The sequence below is a fragment of the Haliotis asinina genome, chromosome 2 (genome assembly GCF_037392515.1).
Source record: "Haliotis asinina isolate JCU_RB_2024 chromosome 2, JCU_Hal_asi_v2, whole genome shotgun sequence".
Lineage (NCBI taxonomy): Eukaryota > Metazoa > Mollusca > Gastropoda > Lepetellida > Haliotidae > Haliotis > Haliotis asinina.
The window spans coordinates 53,980,549-53,995,884 of record NC_090281.1 but is presented as its reverse complement, the minus strand read 5'-3'; the positions used below and the strand labels follow the sequence as shown (position 1 = coordinate 53,995,884).

The 15,336-nt window shown below is 39.5% G+C and overlaps 1 protein-coding gene and 1 pseudogene across 1 annotated transcript; one reads left to right on the top strand and one right to left on the bottom strand.

Annotated features, from left to right (window-relative positions):
- The first annotated feature begins 660 nt into the window (after positions 1-660).
- LOC137271880 (uncharacterized) lies at positions 661-4,093 on the top strand (annotated as a pseudogene).
- A 519-nt stretch (positions 4,094-4,612) lies between these two features.
- LOC137271879 (uncharacterized) lies at positions 4,613-6,770 on the bottom strand. Its single transcript, XM_067804269.1, has 4 exons — positions 6,600-6,770; positions 6,002-6,192; positions 5,374-5,702; positions 4,613-5,211 (listed from the first exon to the last, which is right to left on the bottom strand). The coding sequence occupies exons 1-4, from the start codon at positions 6,744-6,746 to the stop codon at positions 4,613-4,615; spliced, it is 1,266 nt and encodes a 421-aa protein (XP_067660370.1). The 5' UTR covers positions 6,747-6,770.
- Between the last annotated feature and the right edge of the window lie 8,566 nt (positions 6,771-15,336).

Here is a 15,336-nt window from a genome sequence, read left to right as displayed (position 1 = left end):
TCACCTGGTTAATGTCTGGTTAATGAAGCTGAATGCAGATGCTTGAAATTTGCAATTGTTATGTAATGACCTGCAACCAGCTCAAGAATGCCTTGTAGTTCTAATTCAGCAATCATATAAACATTTCTGAATGAAAAAGGAAACTATATAGCCAAGCCATATCAGACTAATTTCTTATTATTTAATCTGCATTCGTAATCTATCACCACGTCGGTGTACAAATTTGTCATGTCAGCCACCCTGTTCCACTTCCATCAATTACTGTATATGACATTCATGGCCTTTATTGGTCAATTCCCCCTTGGCTGTGTCTGTCATCACATCAGCTGCACGAGGAAGTGCTATTGTTTCTCAATCTGTCCATTGTTGAGTCTTTGCCTGTCCATGGTTAGCAAAAACTGTATACATATGTTCACATCAATGTTAAAAAATTGGAGTCCTTTTAATTTTATTCCGACTGTAGTAGATGTAGGAACGACCACGTGCAGGATTATACCACTCGTAGGAAACGTCATGGGCTTCAGCTGGAAGTCCGCTCACCTCATTCATGTATACTTGTTTGCCATGTCTTGTGTAACCAACGAAAGAAGTCTTTGTCAACCTATTCTTCGACTTCGTCAACCCACAGTATGTACAATAGACCATTCTTAATTTTTATGCATGTGACCTTTGACCGATATCAAAACGAGGTTATACCCGCGAAATCTGCGAATCGTGATGGCGACGAAATCTGGAAGCGATCTGACAGCTGTACCGTCTCTCACTTTTTCCTTCGTGGAGACTTATATTCAGATGAACAGCAGAAGTGCCGGTACTTCCCAACTGAACAAAGGCTTCAAATATTACAGTGAAGGTTTCATTTTCAATTTGCGAAGTAAGTTTCATTCATCAATTTCCATCTGTAAATGGTAACTATCGCACTGGCTGTCAATGTCATTATGTCATTGCCGATTTATGACTGAAGATGTTTTTATTTTCACATAACATGTTATCGTATAAATACGGAACACGCGTTAATTATTATGATGTGCAACGCAGAAGCTCTTTTGGGACTTCTTTTAGTTAGATTAATGACATTTACAATGTTTACATGTTACTGTGACCTACATTCAAGCATGTCAATAATCAAGGTCGTAATTGTCAGATCATATTACGTTAAATTCATATAAAATTATTCCAAGTAATTTCTATTTTCTTGTCTTGTATCCTTTTTCACTTGTAATCGTTTTCTTGCAGCATCATGTGATGACACATCTTGTGTAATAACAGCTGGCTGTTACCGTTCCATGAAGAAAAATGAATCGCCACATAAAGTAACTGTAAGTTGGGTACATGATATTGTCTGGAAACAGTGTGTGTGTGTGTGTGTGTGTGTGTGTGTGTGTGTGTGTGTGTGTGTGTGTGTGTGTGTGTGTGAGTGAGAGAATGCATATTTTGTTAAATGTCTCACTTGTGCTTATTAATTGTGATAGCCTAGTTGATTCATTTCATAAAAGTACATGTACTATTAAATGCAGGTCACCTTAGAGATCAGTCCAGTGGTCAGAGTGGTCAGTGCCAGCTGCAACTGTGCTATAGGTCAGAGCCAGTGCTGTGGTCATGTGACAGGTATGTCATGAGCCTATTTCTATCAGGGATGGCAATTTTCCACGGAAATCAGGTCCTCCTGTTTCCTTTCGTGTTCTATGTATAATATTAATATATGTCTGGGTATTTTTAACTCAGGATCTGATTCTGTCATTCCTATTGTTTGAAAATATGTTTTTTCTTCCACAGGTGTTTTATACCTGATGGCCCACTATAAGCAGCGAGGATTGAAGTCCATCCCACGGGATGTTGCCAAGACCTCCATGCCACAGACATGGCACATCCCTCGGCTGGATAAAATTGCCGGTATGTCTGTACCAGAGATAAAGGTGTCTGGTTACAAGAATGATGGAGAGGACCGGCCTGTGAAATCAACCCTCTACAACCCCATTAGGTCTGCCCTTGCACCGTTGGAACCGTTTTTGTCATCTCTCAAGTTAAATTATCCTGATTTGTCATTATTAACAACAGTTCCACAGACTGATGAGCCTGAACCACCTCTTGTAAGAACCAATTTTGGACTGTTTCTTAAGGGCAGTACCATCAGCCATCAACAGAAGTTATCTGGGAATTGTCTGATAAACATTGTAGATGGATTTTATCCTGACTTACCCCTTAGTGTTGGGCAGATTGGGGACAACAACTACAGCAATGTGCTGACAGCCAGCCAGACAACCCTGCTAGACTCCCTCAGTGTCAGTCAGGAGGATGCTGTGGAGATAGAGAGAGCCACCAGACTACAGGCACAGGACAAGAAGTGGGTGCGTCTCAGACATCACAGGGTCACAGCTTCCAAAGTTGGAGAAATTTCAAAGCGTAGGAAAGGTAAACACAGAAAAACCTTACTTACATCAGGTTTTCTGTCTTTAGTTTCATTAACAGAAAAGTTTTGACCCAAATCCCCAATGTGTGTAATATTTCAGAACCTGAGAAGTTTGCAGAGAGGCTGAGATCTTCTTCAAGGACCGTCCTCACAGAGGCAATGAGAGAGGGTGTTGCTAATGAACCTGTAGCAGTAGAGACATATGGGAAGGTAAACATTTCCAACTGATTAACTCATATGTGTTAATGGATCAACTAAAGTAATGTGCATGTGTACATGTACTTCAAATTGTATGTTAATATTTCAGATAAGGAGGCTAATATCAACATACATAATAATGAGGTGTACACGTATAGTGGTATTTAAAAATAGTGTGTTGATGTTTCAGGTAAAGGAGGGCAATGTGAATATATATCCCTGTGGGATTGTGATAAGTCCCAGAGCAGCATGGATGGCTGCTTCTCCAGACCGAAAGGTGCTAGACCCCAGGTCCAACCCTCCTTTTGGCCTACTGGAGGTGAAGTGTCCAGACCTGCGGAACAAGGACCTCCATGATCTGCCCTACCTCAGCCGGAAAGACAATGGCCAGCTTGCTCTTAAGATAACATCAAACTACTATCATCAGATCCAGATGCAGCTGGCAGTGACTGGTTTGAAGTGGTGTGATTTGTTTGTATGGTCTGAAAGGCAACACCATCTTGACAGAATCGACTTTTGTCCTGAGAGTTGGCAAAGTGTGAAAGACAAGGCAGATAAATTCTACTTTGATTACATTCTCTCTTAGGGTCTGTATCACTCTGTTACCAGTCATTTCTCTGTCTATTTTAATTACCTATATAATCAGCATTATTCTCAACATCAAGACAGATGAAATTAGATCATGTTTAATGCATTCAGAAAAATACAATAAAGGTAAACCTCTTTCATTGTTTAATTGTGAGGTAAGCATGTCACATATACATAAGACATATTACCTTTTCATTTTGATATTGTAATTTATCCTTTTTGAAACAAAACCTTACAATAGTATGGTATGGGCTAAGGGGAGATAATCACAGTTCCAGGAAATAATTTTGTGCATTTGTACTGAAGCTGTTATGATACATTCGCATATTCGGCGAATTGAACCATAGCCTTTCATGAATTCAGTTCATTATTCAGTCCCCAGTACCAAATATGAATGATTTACATTTGTTTTAATGGAGCATGTTTTACTTGAGCCCTTATGTCTATTTTCAAAGTGAAATATGCAAAAATGTAATATGTACTAGCCTTGCAGAAGTGCAAGTTATGTTGGTTTGCAATTGTTGCACTTAGTACTGTGGATTATGTCAGATCACTGGTTATTACTACAACAGTTAGTATTGGGGTTCCGTATTATTCATTAATCACTTAATCAGGGCTACAGATAAGGAGCGTACAGGCGTAATGTACGCCTAAAACTCAATGACATACGACATAATATAAGATTTCAAGCGTATCATGTATGCACATAAATACCTTTCTATGTCAAACATAAATGAAGTTTAATGAAGTTTAAGATGAAAAGTTGTTTAATATTATAAATAACAAACTATTTCTCCGGCTTGGTGACTCAAAAATATACCAATACTCTTTCAAACGTCTCAGTACACTTCCACTTGCAGCATGAGGGGTAATTACACACACACACCGAAAAGTTTTCTAGAGCCCAGCTTAACTAAATTATTGCATTCATGAATAATAATTTGTTACCAAATAGTTGTGATACATGTCATATTCAGCACTTAGAGTATCCATTGCAATCCTTACTTTTACCATCTTCTGTTTCCATTACAATATACTGACACCTATAAGCCTATAAAATTTAATAGATCTGTATATTCAGAAATTTTACATTTTATGAATATTACATATTTCACCATTTGTCAAAAAAGTTTTCTTATATTACTGCAGCACTGATTCAACGAAATGTAATTATGACATATTTTTAAGGTTTGAAAAAAGATATGTAAAACCACAGCATATCATCTGTAAGTACAAATTTCCGCTGTCACTATAGTTTCATTATGTGCACTGAATCTATTACAGACTGATGAAAACTAACACTGTACATAAATACTCTCTTATAGCATTAATGTAAATATGATGTATATTTTTTTATCTCATAAAAATAAATTGCACATTTCTATTAATGAACATGAACACTCAATCAGTTTTTATTCATTTCTTTTTTATCAATGGTCCTTGAAAACTTGAAGTAATGCAAGCTACAGTCCACAGCTGATTGATGCTGCCCAGCTCTGCAAGAGATATTGTAGAATCAAACAGGTGATTCTCTTTAACTCTTCTGATCAATCTTTCCACATGAATCCTAAGTGATGCAATGGACTGGGTCTCCTCTACTTCACTAGGTGTGAACTGCCCAGAGGAATACAGAAATGGAGGAATGTTAAGACCAACACCTCTCTCACTCAGTATACTGGCAATAGTAAAACCTTTGTCAGTCATAACACTGTCCCCTGGCTCCAGCAAATCTAGAATGCCAGACAATTTTGTTATTTCAACATCTGACATGACACCTGTGTATAGATTAGATACAAAGGTAATAGCACCATTTGGAGCAATGCCAATCAAGCCTTTCAGAGTGCAGGAGCTTTTGTAATGGGAATAAAACATGGAATTTAACACCAAAGCTGAGGGAATTTGGATCCTGAGCTCCGTACAGTCTAAAATGACTCTAGTAGATGGGTATGTTATCTGAAACTCAGGAGGCATGTATCTGTCTACTGTCACTCTGGAGGGCCAGATAGGAATTGATCCTAGAACAAAATACAGAAAATTTGACCAGGTGATAATTTTTCGACTAACAGTCGAAATGTGGCAATTAAAACGAACAGCAAGATCCTGCTCTGGTAAGCCAAGCCTCAGACGTACAAAAAACATGAACATTTCATCAATAAGGGCCATGTTTCTTGGCCTACCTGCAAGAGAAATGGCATTTGCACATGCGTAATACATACTGCACATATTGGAGGCACTTGGCTTTACAAATTCAAAAAACTGTCTGAACAATTTATAAGAACGAAATGATGTGTAGTACTGGATGAGATCATCATTTCCAGCGAATCTTTCTAATCCAAATCTCTCAATGGTGAGCTGTTGTTTTAACAAATCGTTCTCCTTCTCCAGTTCCAGAATTCTTTTTAGAAGAAGCTGTGTATCTGGCAGGCTGACATCTGTCTGGGTCTGAGCTGACAAACTGTCCTCCTCTTCTTCATGGGGGTCACAGTCTAACAGGGAGCTTGTAGGACTGGAAAAATAAAGAATTTTACATACAGTGGAAATCAAGAAATGTGTGTGTGCATGTTAATGTGTTTGCTCATTTCTGAATATCATGAAACACAGACGTCCAATTAATGTTTCTTTCAAAGGAATCAATGATTATGATTATCAATGAGGTGTTGCAGATACTAATCAGATTTAATGCTTTAAAATTAAACAATGCTACTCCAAAAAACAGACTTTGGTTTGAAGAGCATTTGAACTGAAGTAGAGCTTAAAATAAGAATGCTTTCTTATCTACAAACATGTTTCTAACTTTAAACCGACCTTTCTGATGAATTTGGATTTTTCGGCATAAGTGGATGACGGATGGCTGGTGCTTTCCTCAACTTCATATTTTCCAAGTTCCAAGGAAATATGGATGGCACAGATCCTTGCTTGAGGGTCCTCCTTACTGGTGTGTACTTGTAGTCCTCGGGCCGGAAATGCTTCGAGCATACAACACTCTTCCTTGTTATCTAAATACAAGTGAATTTAAAATAAGCCCATTGCCATTATAAAAATTTATCAAAGCTATAAAAAGAAGCAAGTCTTTTTTCCGAATGGTTACAATAAATAGTTGTAACCTCGCGCACGCAACACACTTGCTTCTTTGAGTATATAATCATTGTTCTTGCGGTCTATCTGCCACTTTTTGAACTTTTTCAATTACAGCACCACACTGAGCAATCGTTACCATGTGTTGTTAATTAACTTAATTTATCGTTTAGGCACCATGACATGTTGTTAAGGAATAAATATTATTTTTCTGTTGTATGCGCTGCTTGACAGCTGCAGCTCCGATAGATTGATTGCAGTTTGAATTTGGCGCCTCAAATAACTCGAGATTTAATTCAGAAAATTCTGAATGAAAATTATAGCCTACCGTAAAGAAGGGTCCTTCGTCTCGTCGAATAGCAACTTTCCACCTCTTTCGAAGAGCTTCGGGCTTTGGAAACGTGTGAAATGACAGTGAACCGTCGTTTCGTGCATCGGATGTACACAGAGGTACACAACAATGGTCAGCAGCCATCGTTGCGGGTATAACCTCGTTTTGGAATCGGTCAAAGGTCACATGCATAAATATTAAGAATCGGCTATTATGAGTTAATTCCCCAGTCGACACACCATATACTACGCGCAGCCAGATGCACCGAGCTGATTACAGTTTGTTTCTTGTTTCACATCACACATTATTACAGTATTATTAATTGGACCAGACAATTCGGTGATCAACAATACGAACATCGACCTACGGACATAGGGTTCAAAATCGTTCAAAGAGGGTTGGAAAGGCCTAGGAGTGCAAGCTTTATAATTATCTGTCGTTTGTAAGTGAGTTTAGTTTCACACCGCTGTCGGCAATATTCCAGCTATTTGGCGGTGGTCTGTAAATAATCGAGTTTGGACCCGATAATCCAGTGATCAACATCATGAACATCGATCTGCGCAATTGGGAACAGATGACATGTGTCAACTAAGTCAGTGAGTCTGACCACTCCATCATGGTAGTGGCCTTCGGCGACAAGCATGGGTTACTGATGATCAAGTCTAACCCACTGAAACATTGCCTTTATCACCACTGTCACCTAACGCTTGCCACTAGTAGTCATGGTGTCCTTCTTAGGTTTTACCATCACTAATGTGAATACCAGAGTCTTTATATCTCATTACATTTCCGTCACAGTGTATGCTCAACTATCATTTAGATGTCACAGGGATATACCATTGGTTTTCTGTAATCTTCCTCTTGTCTTGTATGAGTGATGCGAGCTGAAGGATTAAACTGTTTTGGGTTCTTATCACTTGGTGTAAACGTTAGTCGAAATGGGTATAACAAGCTAATATTGTTTTACAACCGTAGCGGACAGTATGTACAGTTTCATTCACAATGTGTCCAGCAGTGTGAGATGTCATGCTTTCTCACATCTCCAACACGAGGCTGGCTATTCTTGAAACGTAGCAGCACGAACTTCTTAAGCCCATTCTTAACGCATTGGTTGGGATGAAAGTTAAGCATTCTTAGGGCTACGCACGCTTCGAGAATAAAAGCCCTGTGTTGGCATCAGCTCTTTGCAGCGCCTTGAGCGAGCACTGAATGTACGGATACAGAAACGGTTTTAAATACCCATCATTATTTTTATCATTATTTTAACACCAGGTGTCATCACTGATGCTCCACGAAAGTTTCCCAATTTTGTTGTTTCCGTTTGCTTGAACTGTTCATCATTACGGTATCTCACCAGACAGGCTTTAATGTGTGAAATAGGCTTTTCGATGAGAGATTCAAATGACATCATTACACATTCATTAGACACAAGACGTAAATAAATAAACATCAGTGGGGCATTAGATACCTTGATATAGCAACCGGATATGTTGTATAGAAATCCATAAACCCTCCTTAATCGTCAAGTCTTCTTGTCTTCTTAAGTCGATGTAATAAGTTAAACCAAAGCAAATTTTATTTGTTCCTGTCTCAGTGGTGACGCAATGGTCAGTGACTGTTGAAGCATTCGTAAAATCTGTTACACCACACCATGAAAACCCCGATTCACACGAACACAGGCCTAATCATTCAGTTATCAGTAGTTTCTGAACGGTCTTGTTATTTAACGTGACACTTTGTAACATTTCAGTTAGGTGATGCAAGTCTATTTATAGTCCCGACCATATAACCCAGCAAGCCATTGCTGTGAATCTTCGGACTTTTACGACTGGACGTGATCGGCCTGAAGTAGTACCGCCAGTTGGTAATTACTGGACAGCGCTGATCTAATATGCACTTACTTCCGGTGCAGCCCGTGAACATCCGGGTGAAATTTGGTCTTCATCAGCTCATGCTTGTAAGGGGCAACTGACTGGAACGGGTGGTCAGGCTTGTTGACTTGCCTGACACATGTCATCCTAATTACTTAGATGGACGCTCATATTGTTGACCATTGGTCCAGACTCGATTATTCACAGACCGCTAGCATAGAGCTTTAATACTTAATACTGCTGAGTTGGGGCGTTAAATAATAAACTAAACGAAACGAAACAAAATACTTTCGGTGATACTGCGCCTATGGTTCCGACAATCGTATTGAAGAAAATCTTTGGTTGTCTAGAATAAATGAAATTTTCCACTTCCACTTTTAGCCAATTCCAAAAGGTTTATTGGTCACCGGTAATGATATCACTTGTGTATGCAGTTTGGCCTGTTGTCTTGTCCGTGTTGACTTTGTCATGTTAGGTAATAGCTGGAAAACAGTTTTAAAGTCAATGAATCTATACATATGTCGTTCATTATAACTACCTTTCACCACCTTTTCCAGGGCCGGATACAGCTGGTTGAGAAAAGTTGGCAGGGGTGCACAGTTCATTTTCATCCGTTTCCACGAGAGTTTCAATGGTTATTCAGTAAACTTTCAGGATCCCCTCTGGATCCACCTATGTAATCTATTGCTTCTCCTTAAACATTTTCTGAACGCTTCTAGGTCTTGATATACCACTGTGTAAACCCATCTCACTTCTGGGCCTTGATATACAACTGTGTAAACCCATCTCACTTCGGGGCCTTGGTATACCACTGTGTAAACCCATCACACTTCTGGGTCTTGATACACAACTGTGTAAACACATCTCATTTCTGGGCCTTGATATACGACTGTGTAAACCCATCTCACTTCCGGGCATTTTTCTCCCACTGTGTAAACCCATCTCACTTCCGGGCATTTTTCTCCCACTGTGTAAACCCATCTCATTTCTGGGCCTTGAACTACCACTGTGTAAACACATCTCATTTCTGGGCCTTGATCTTCCACTGTGTAAACCCATCTCATTTCTGGGCCTTGAACTACCAGTGTGTAAACCATCTCACTTCTGGGCCTTGATATACGACTGTGTAAACCCATCTCACTTCCGGGCATTTTTCTCCCACTGTGTAAACCCATCTCATTTCTGGGCCTTGATCTACCACTGTGTAAATCCACCTCACTTCTGGGCCTTGAACTACCACTGTGTAAACTCATCTCATTTCTGGGCCGTGATATACAACTGTGTAAACCCATCTCATTTCTTGGCCTTGATCTACCACTGTGTAAACCCATCTCATTTCTTGGCCTTGATATATAACTGTGGTGACCCATCTCACCTCAAGGCCTTGAACTCATCGAATTTCCTTTCCAAAGCATTCGTAAAATCTGTTGAAATGTCCTATCAAAGCACGAACGACTGGGATCGAGCTGAAAGGACACCGTTCGCATTCGGTATAGTAAGACACTTACATACAGTTGTACGACGTCTTATGCGAAATCTTGAAACCACAAACGGATTCGATATGAAACTATTCTTGCAATATTAGCCTTTATACCGACAGATACCGATACCCCGAATGCCTTGACCACTATACCCCCTGCTCCCTCATGTGAATTTGGTTTAGAGCAATTACTTGACCGTTTTCAAACATAGCACACCAACTGTCTGAAGTATACGACAAACCACAAAAGCCTTCTGTCGTGAGGGTTTCCAGTTCCTTACACGTTAAGACTTATTGTGACGGAGGAGGCCATTTTGCGGATCGTGTTACTTGTTATTACCATAACAAGACCAATCACTGGCTTCTCTGGTCCAGGTATTATTATTGCTTTTATTTATTTTATTTCATACCGTGAGAATCTAACAAATTCATACCGCGGACGCTTACGCATTGCTCTTGTATTAAAATGCGTTCGACGCCAATAAAGGGTTCGAATCCGTAACAGATGCCTTTTAAAATTCTACATGCGCTGGTAAAATCCCATATCACGAACAACGAGATCTGGAGACTACAATATTTCGGACGTTTTTACCATTACCATTTCTCGTGTTAGAACTCGATCTTTTACGTTAAAGTACGTTAGACGAAATATTTTAATTTAGGTACAGTTAACCCGATCGTACCATCATTCCGACCTAGTCCAGACTGATATATACGATACATCCCATGTTTTGTAGAAGTAGTATTGGAATAAATTAGTGGAAAGTGTTAAGATAAAAAAACTCAGAAGTTGGTAGAAAGTATCTCAGTTGCCAAAATAAGCAGTTATGTTTCGAAAATATATCGTGTAATTGTCGAATTACGCTCAAAACCATTGTATACTCTATTTTAAAAAGGAATGAGTGAGCGAGTGAGTTTAGTATACGCCGCATTCCAGGTATATGGCGGCGGTCTGTAAATATTCGAGTCTTTACGGACAATCCAATGATCAACAACATGAGCATCGATCTGCTCAGTTGAGAACCGATGACATGTGTCAACCAAGCCAGCGAGTCTCACCACCCGATCCCGTTGGTCGCCTCTAACGACATCCAAGTATGGGTGTCTGAAAGTCTATTCCAACCCGGACCTTGACGGGTCCAAAAAAGGAGTGAACATGCGAATTATACTAACTTCATGTATTTAACGTAGTCATTAGTCGCAGAATTGACGACGGTAAACGAAGCTTAGTCATTCACTTAATCACTTAAATGTTGAGGAAAAGGTAAATGTATGGAAAGACCACATAAGGTACCTGTCAAAATGTCTGCAAGACGTGGGCATTTCCAGTATTGCCTTTTCGGACTTGTATCTTGTGGTCATGATATTTTTCATTTGAATAAATGGCGTTCCTTTGCGAGTGTTTGTGACAGACTCCAACGGTTGTTGACACGCTCACCTTTTTAAGATTGCCTCATGCCAGTAGGTAGTGATTTATAACACATGACATTAACTCGTATGCTTCACGTTGAGATTTCACAGTATTATGGATGTTTTGTCACATATATACTTCTTCATATGTCTTCTGAGGATGCTTTTTAGAGGTGCCTCATCAATCGTAATATGGGTTCAATTCACAATTTGTATCTTAATAATTGCCTTTTATGGAGATATGTAAAATCTTTTTTCTTTTTTCCTTTGAAGTTACATTTATCTTCATGCAAACGTTTGCTGTGAACTGTTTTAGTCTTGAATTGGGTTGGCAGCCTATGACTGGTCATTTATTTGAGACAGTTAGCATTTTGAAAGGCACACATTTGATCCGAAAGCTAGTCATATAACCAAGGAATTCCCAACGGGCGGTTTGCTACTGATATGTTTAGCATTGATCGTTTGTCAGCTGAATGAGTTACCACTCAGAATGAACAATTAGGTACAAACTCAAGCATCAATCGGTGTCCGAACTCAGCTGTGTTTGAGAGCACCCTGAATTGTATAGAAATCTTAATAAAACAGATTGCTTTATTGTCGTACTTGTTAAACTGCAGGCCCTTTAACAAAGGCATTTGGACATTTCACATTCTGTAGGCGCATTACAAAGCTGTTTGGTCGTCCTTTGGTATTGTCATGGTCGTATGATATAAAAGTCGAAGGTTTGGTCAAGATATGTCCTGTGTTGTAAGTTAGTTAATATTTAGCGTCACATCGGCAATATTGCAGCCATATCGTGACGAGAATCTGGGTTGTGAGAGTCGATTGGGAGTACTGTAAATGCTAGACTTTGAAGAGTAGAATGAAGGAGTTTTGTTTTACGCCGCTTTTAGCAATATTTCACAGCATGGGACATCAGAAATACGCTTCACATATTGCACTCATATGGGGAACTGAACCCTGGAGATCGATGTGACGAGCGAACGCTCTAACCACAAGGCTACCCTGAGAATAGAAAACTTGCTACACTTTATCACAGTCGCAAAATTGGCCTCCTTGAGGGGAAGAAAAAGGAAACCTTCTGACTGACAGGCGAACGGTTTTACAAACCAGCTATTCAGCCACCCTTTCCATAGCAAATAGTGGTCGTTGGAGGCGATTTTGGATCAGGCTGTGGTCTGGCACATTCATTTGATTGGCGCGTTATGAAATCCTGACATCATGGATTGTCGTATTGTATTGATCCCTGGTTTGTCTGGTCCAGACTCCAATATTTACAGGACGCCGTCAAACAGCAGGAATATTGTGTCAACCAACCAGCCAACCGACTAGACAAAGAGCCTAAATCTTCGGGGTACTTATTTGCAATACTAAATTCCACTTAAAGAAATAGAATCCCAGTAATATGTGAATACAGTACTGATTGTAGTATATATGAACCCAAGGTATATTTGTACTCTCCATACTAAGAAATCTTATCTATCTACGGAGCACGAAGATACACTGGGTTTGTTTAATTACATTTCGATAAGAAATCATATGATATATCATCTGGACTGTAAAGATCACTATAACAAGGCTATATTGTAAATGACAATTTTTGTTATTCCACACTTTAAGAAGTGGAACTGAAAGCGTATTTTTGGTAATCAAGCATCAAATCAACAGAAGATTAAGGAGTGCTTTTTATGACGATCTGTATTTGACAGTGACAAATGGTACAACAACGAGTCTTCTTCTCAGAGATCTTTTATTGCAGTGAATCGTTCTACGTGAAACAAGATTTCAAGTAAAAAAAGTCTTAAATTGTTGAATCGTATGCTTTCGACGGAAGAATCAATTGAAATTGTCGTAGCAGGTGGTCCCTGGGGTTCCAACCTTGGCCCTGTTTTCTTTCAGAAGTTATTTGTGGATTATTCGACGTGCTATTTTCTGTCCCTGTTGCATATTCCCAAGATTATGAAAATCCCCGAGGTACAGTTTTGTATTCCCGGGTACTAATCACGATGCTAACTTTGCTTTCATGTCTCTTGATTACACGTTCAATCCGATCCAGTTTATGTTTTGCTTGCTCAATCAAAATATTTTTCAACTGTTAGAACAATCTGTTAATGTCGTGAAAGACAATAGTCCCCTAACACAACAAGATGACAAACACACATGAAGCAGGTTAAGACCAGATGTGTCAAATTCTCATTATCTTATAAAATGTTATAATCACAGTATATTAAATGACCATTATTTCTTCCGTTATGCGATTTTTGTTAACGATTTGGCAAACTGAGCATGATATGTTACGATTCTTCTTAAGGTTGATCGTACATCAACCGTATATCCTTTACTTATTCTGCCATGGTATATTTCTCAACGAACGTCGAAAACTTCTATTTTAAACCGATTCGTTGATCACGAGTTCTCAAACGATTCGTTCGTTACTGAGTTCCTTCACTCACCATTTTCCCCTGGCGTCTTCAAAAACTACTACATACCATGATACTTCATACCATGCACAAGTATCAGCCAGAAACAATTCGTTCCTCGCACAACCCCCCCAGAAACAATTCGTTCCTCTCACAACTCCCCCAGAAACAATTCGTTCCTCGCACAACTCCCCCAGAAACAATTCGTTCCTCACGCCTCTCCTCCAAATACACATCACAAACAATTTTCAGTAATACGATATGACAGTGAATGGCAGTATCCGACTATACATAAAACCCTACCAGTAACGGACACCATACACACATATTACCTGACGCCTTATCCTTTACCTGAGAACATATCTGAGAACATTTGATAATACTGATGCATTATTGGCTACAGACCATTCTAAATTTTGTTTCGGTGCACTTCTTACCGGACTATCTTCACTCTGGTTTGCTTTGTTGCTTAACACAGTATTTCCGCTATATTACAGCTGCTGTAAATGATCGTTCAGACAACCCAGTGATCGACATCATGAACATCCACCCAAACATTTAGGTACGGTCTGTCAGACTTCGTTGACATTGTCCTTGTGTCCCAATTGCGCAGATCGATGGCCATGTCAGTTCATTTTGGTATGCGTTTTTAGGTATATATAATTTTTGTGACAGTTTAGTCTGCAAACGGTGTATTGGGCCTGTATTTAGCCTGTGAGCTAGCCTAAAACCGTTTCCAACGACCGTCCATCGTCATCTCTCTAAAAATATTCCCATCGTCCAGGCTTACTCAACGACGAGGGTCGGTCAAATGGCCTAGTGGTTAAAGAGTTCACGCCGAAAACTCGGGTTCGATTTCTCACATGGTAACAATGTGTGGAGCCTATTAGTGATGTCCCCCTGCCGTGATATAAATATTGCTAAAATCATACCTACTCACTCACGCACTCACGCAACGACCATTTAAGTAAAACCAGATGAATCCATTCATAGACTCATGCATTTTTAGTTACTAACTATAACTACCACTTTTGTCGATAATAACCCAATAAAATGGTGATGGCTGCATGGTGTATGCCAATTCCCGGAGGAACGTGTCACACTCTTGTGAGAGGAAGAGTTGGAAGTGGCACCAACACCACATACGACGTCGTTTTGCTTGATGACAGTGCGGCCAGAAGAAAAATATTTTTGTAACACTATATATATCTAGGTAAAATTTATACAGCCTTTAGAATCTGCCTCTTCAGTTTAAGTGACTGTACCGTGGCGCTGACAAACCTCCTGACTAAGTTTGGACTTGATGGAAAACTAAGCAAAGAAAATCGTTACCGCTGCACAACACCTGTCTAAGAACAATAATTACTGAAACAACCTTTAAACTCAATCCATTTTGTGGAAATAAATTTATGCATATGGGAACACTATCCTAAGAACGACTGTATATATCTGTGAATACCTTGATACAATATTTATTACATCTGTGTCCCTTTGAAACTCTGATTTCGAAGTCCCATTGCATCTCGGCTGGTACAGAAACGTGTCGCACCTCG

Excerpts from the sequence above, each read along its gene's own strand:
- LOC137271879 (XM_067804269.1), bottom strand. The coding sequence starts at position 6,746 with ATGGCTGCTGACCATTGTTGTGTACCTCTGTGTACATCCGATGCACGA. Across the intron at positions 6,193-6,599 it reads ACGAAGGACCCTTCTTTACG|ATAACAAGGAAGAGTGTTGT; the intron begins GTAGGCTATAAT and ends ACTTGTATTTAG. Across the intron at positions 5,703-6,001 it reads AATCCAAATTCATCAGAAAG|TCCTACAAGCTCCCTGTTAG; the intron begins GTCGGTTTAAAG and ends TTATTTTTCCAG.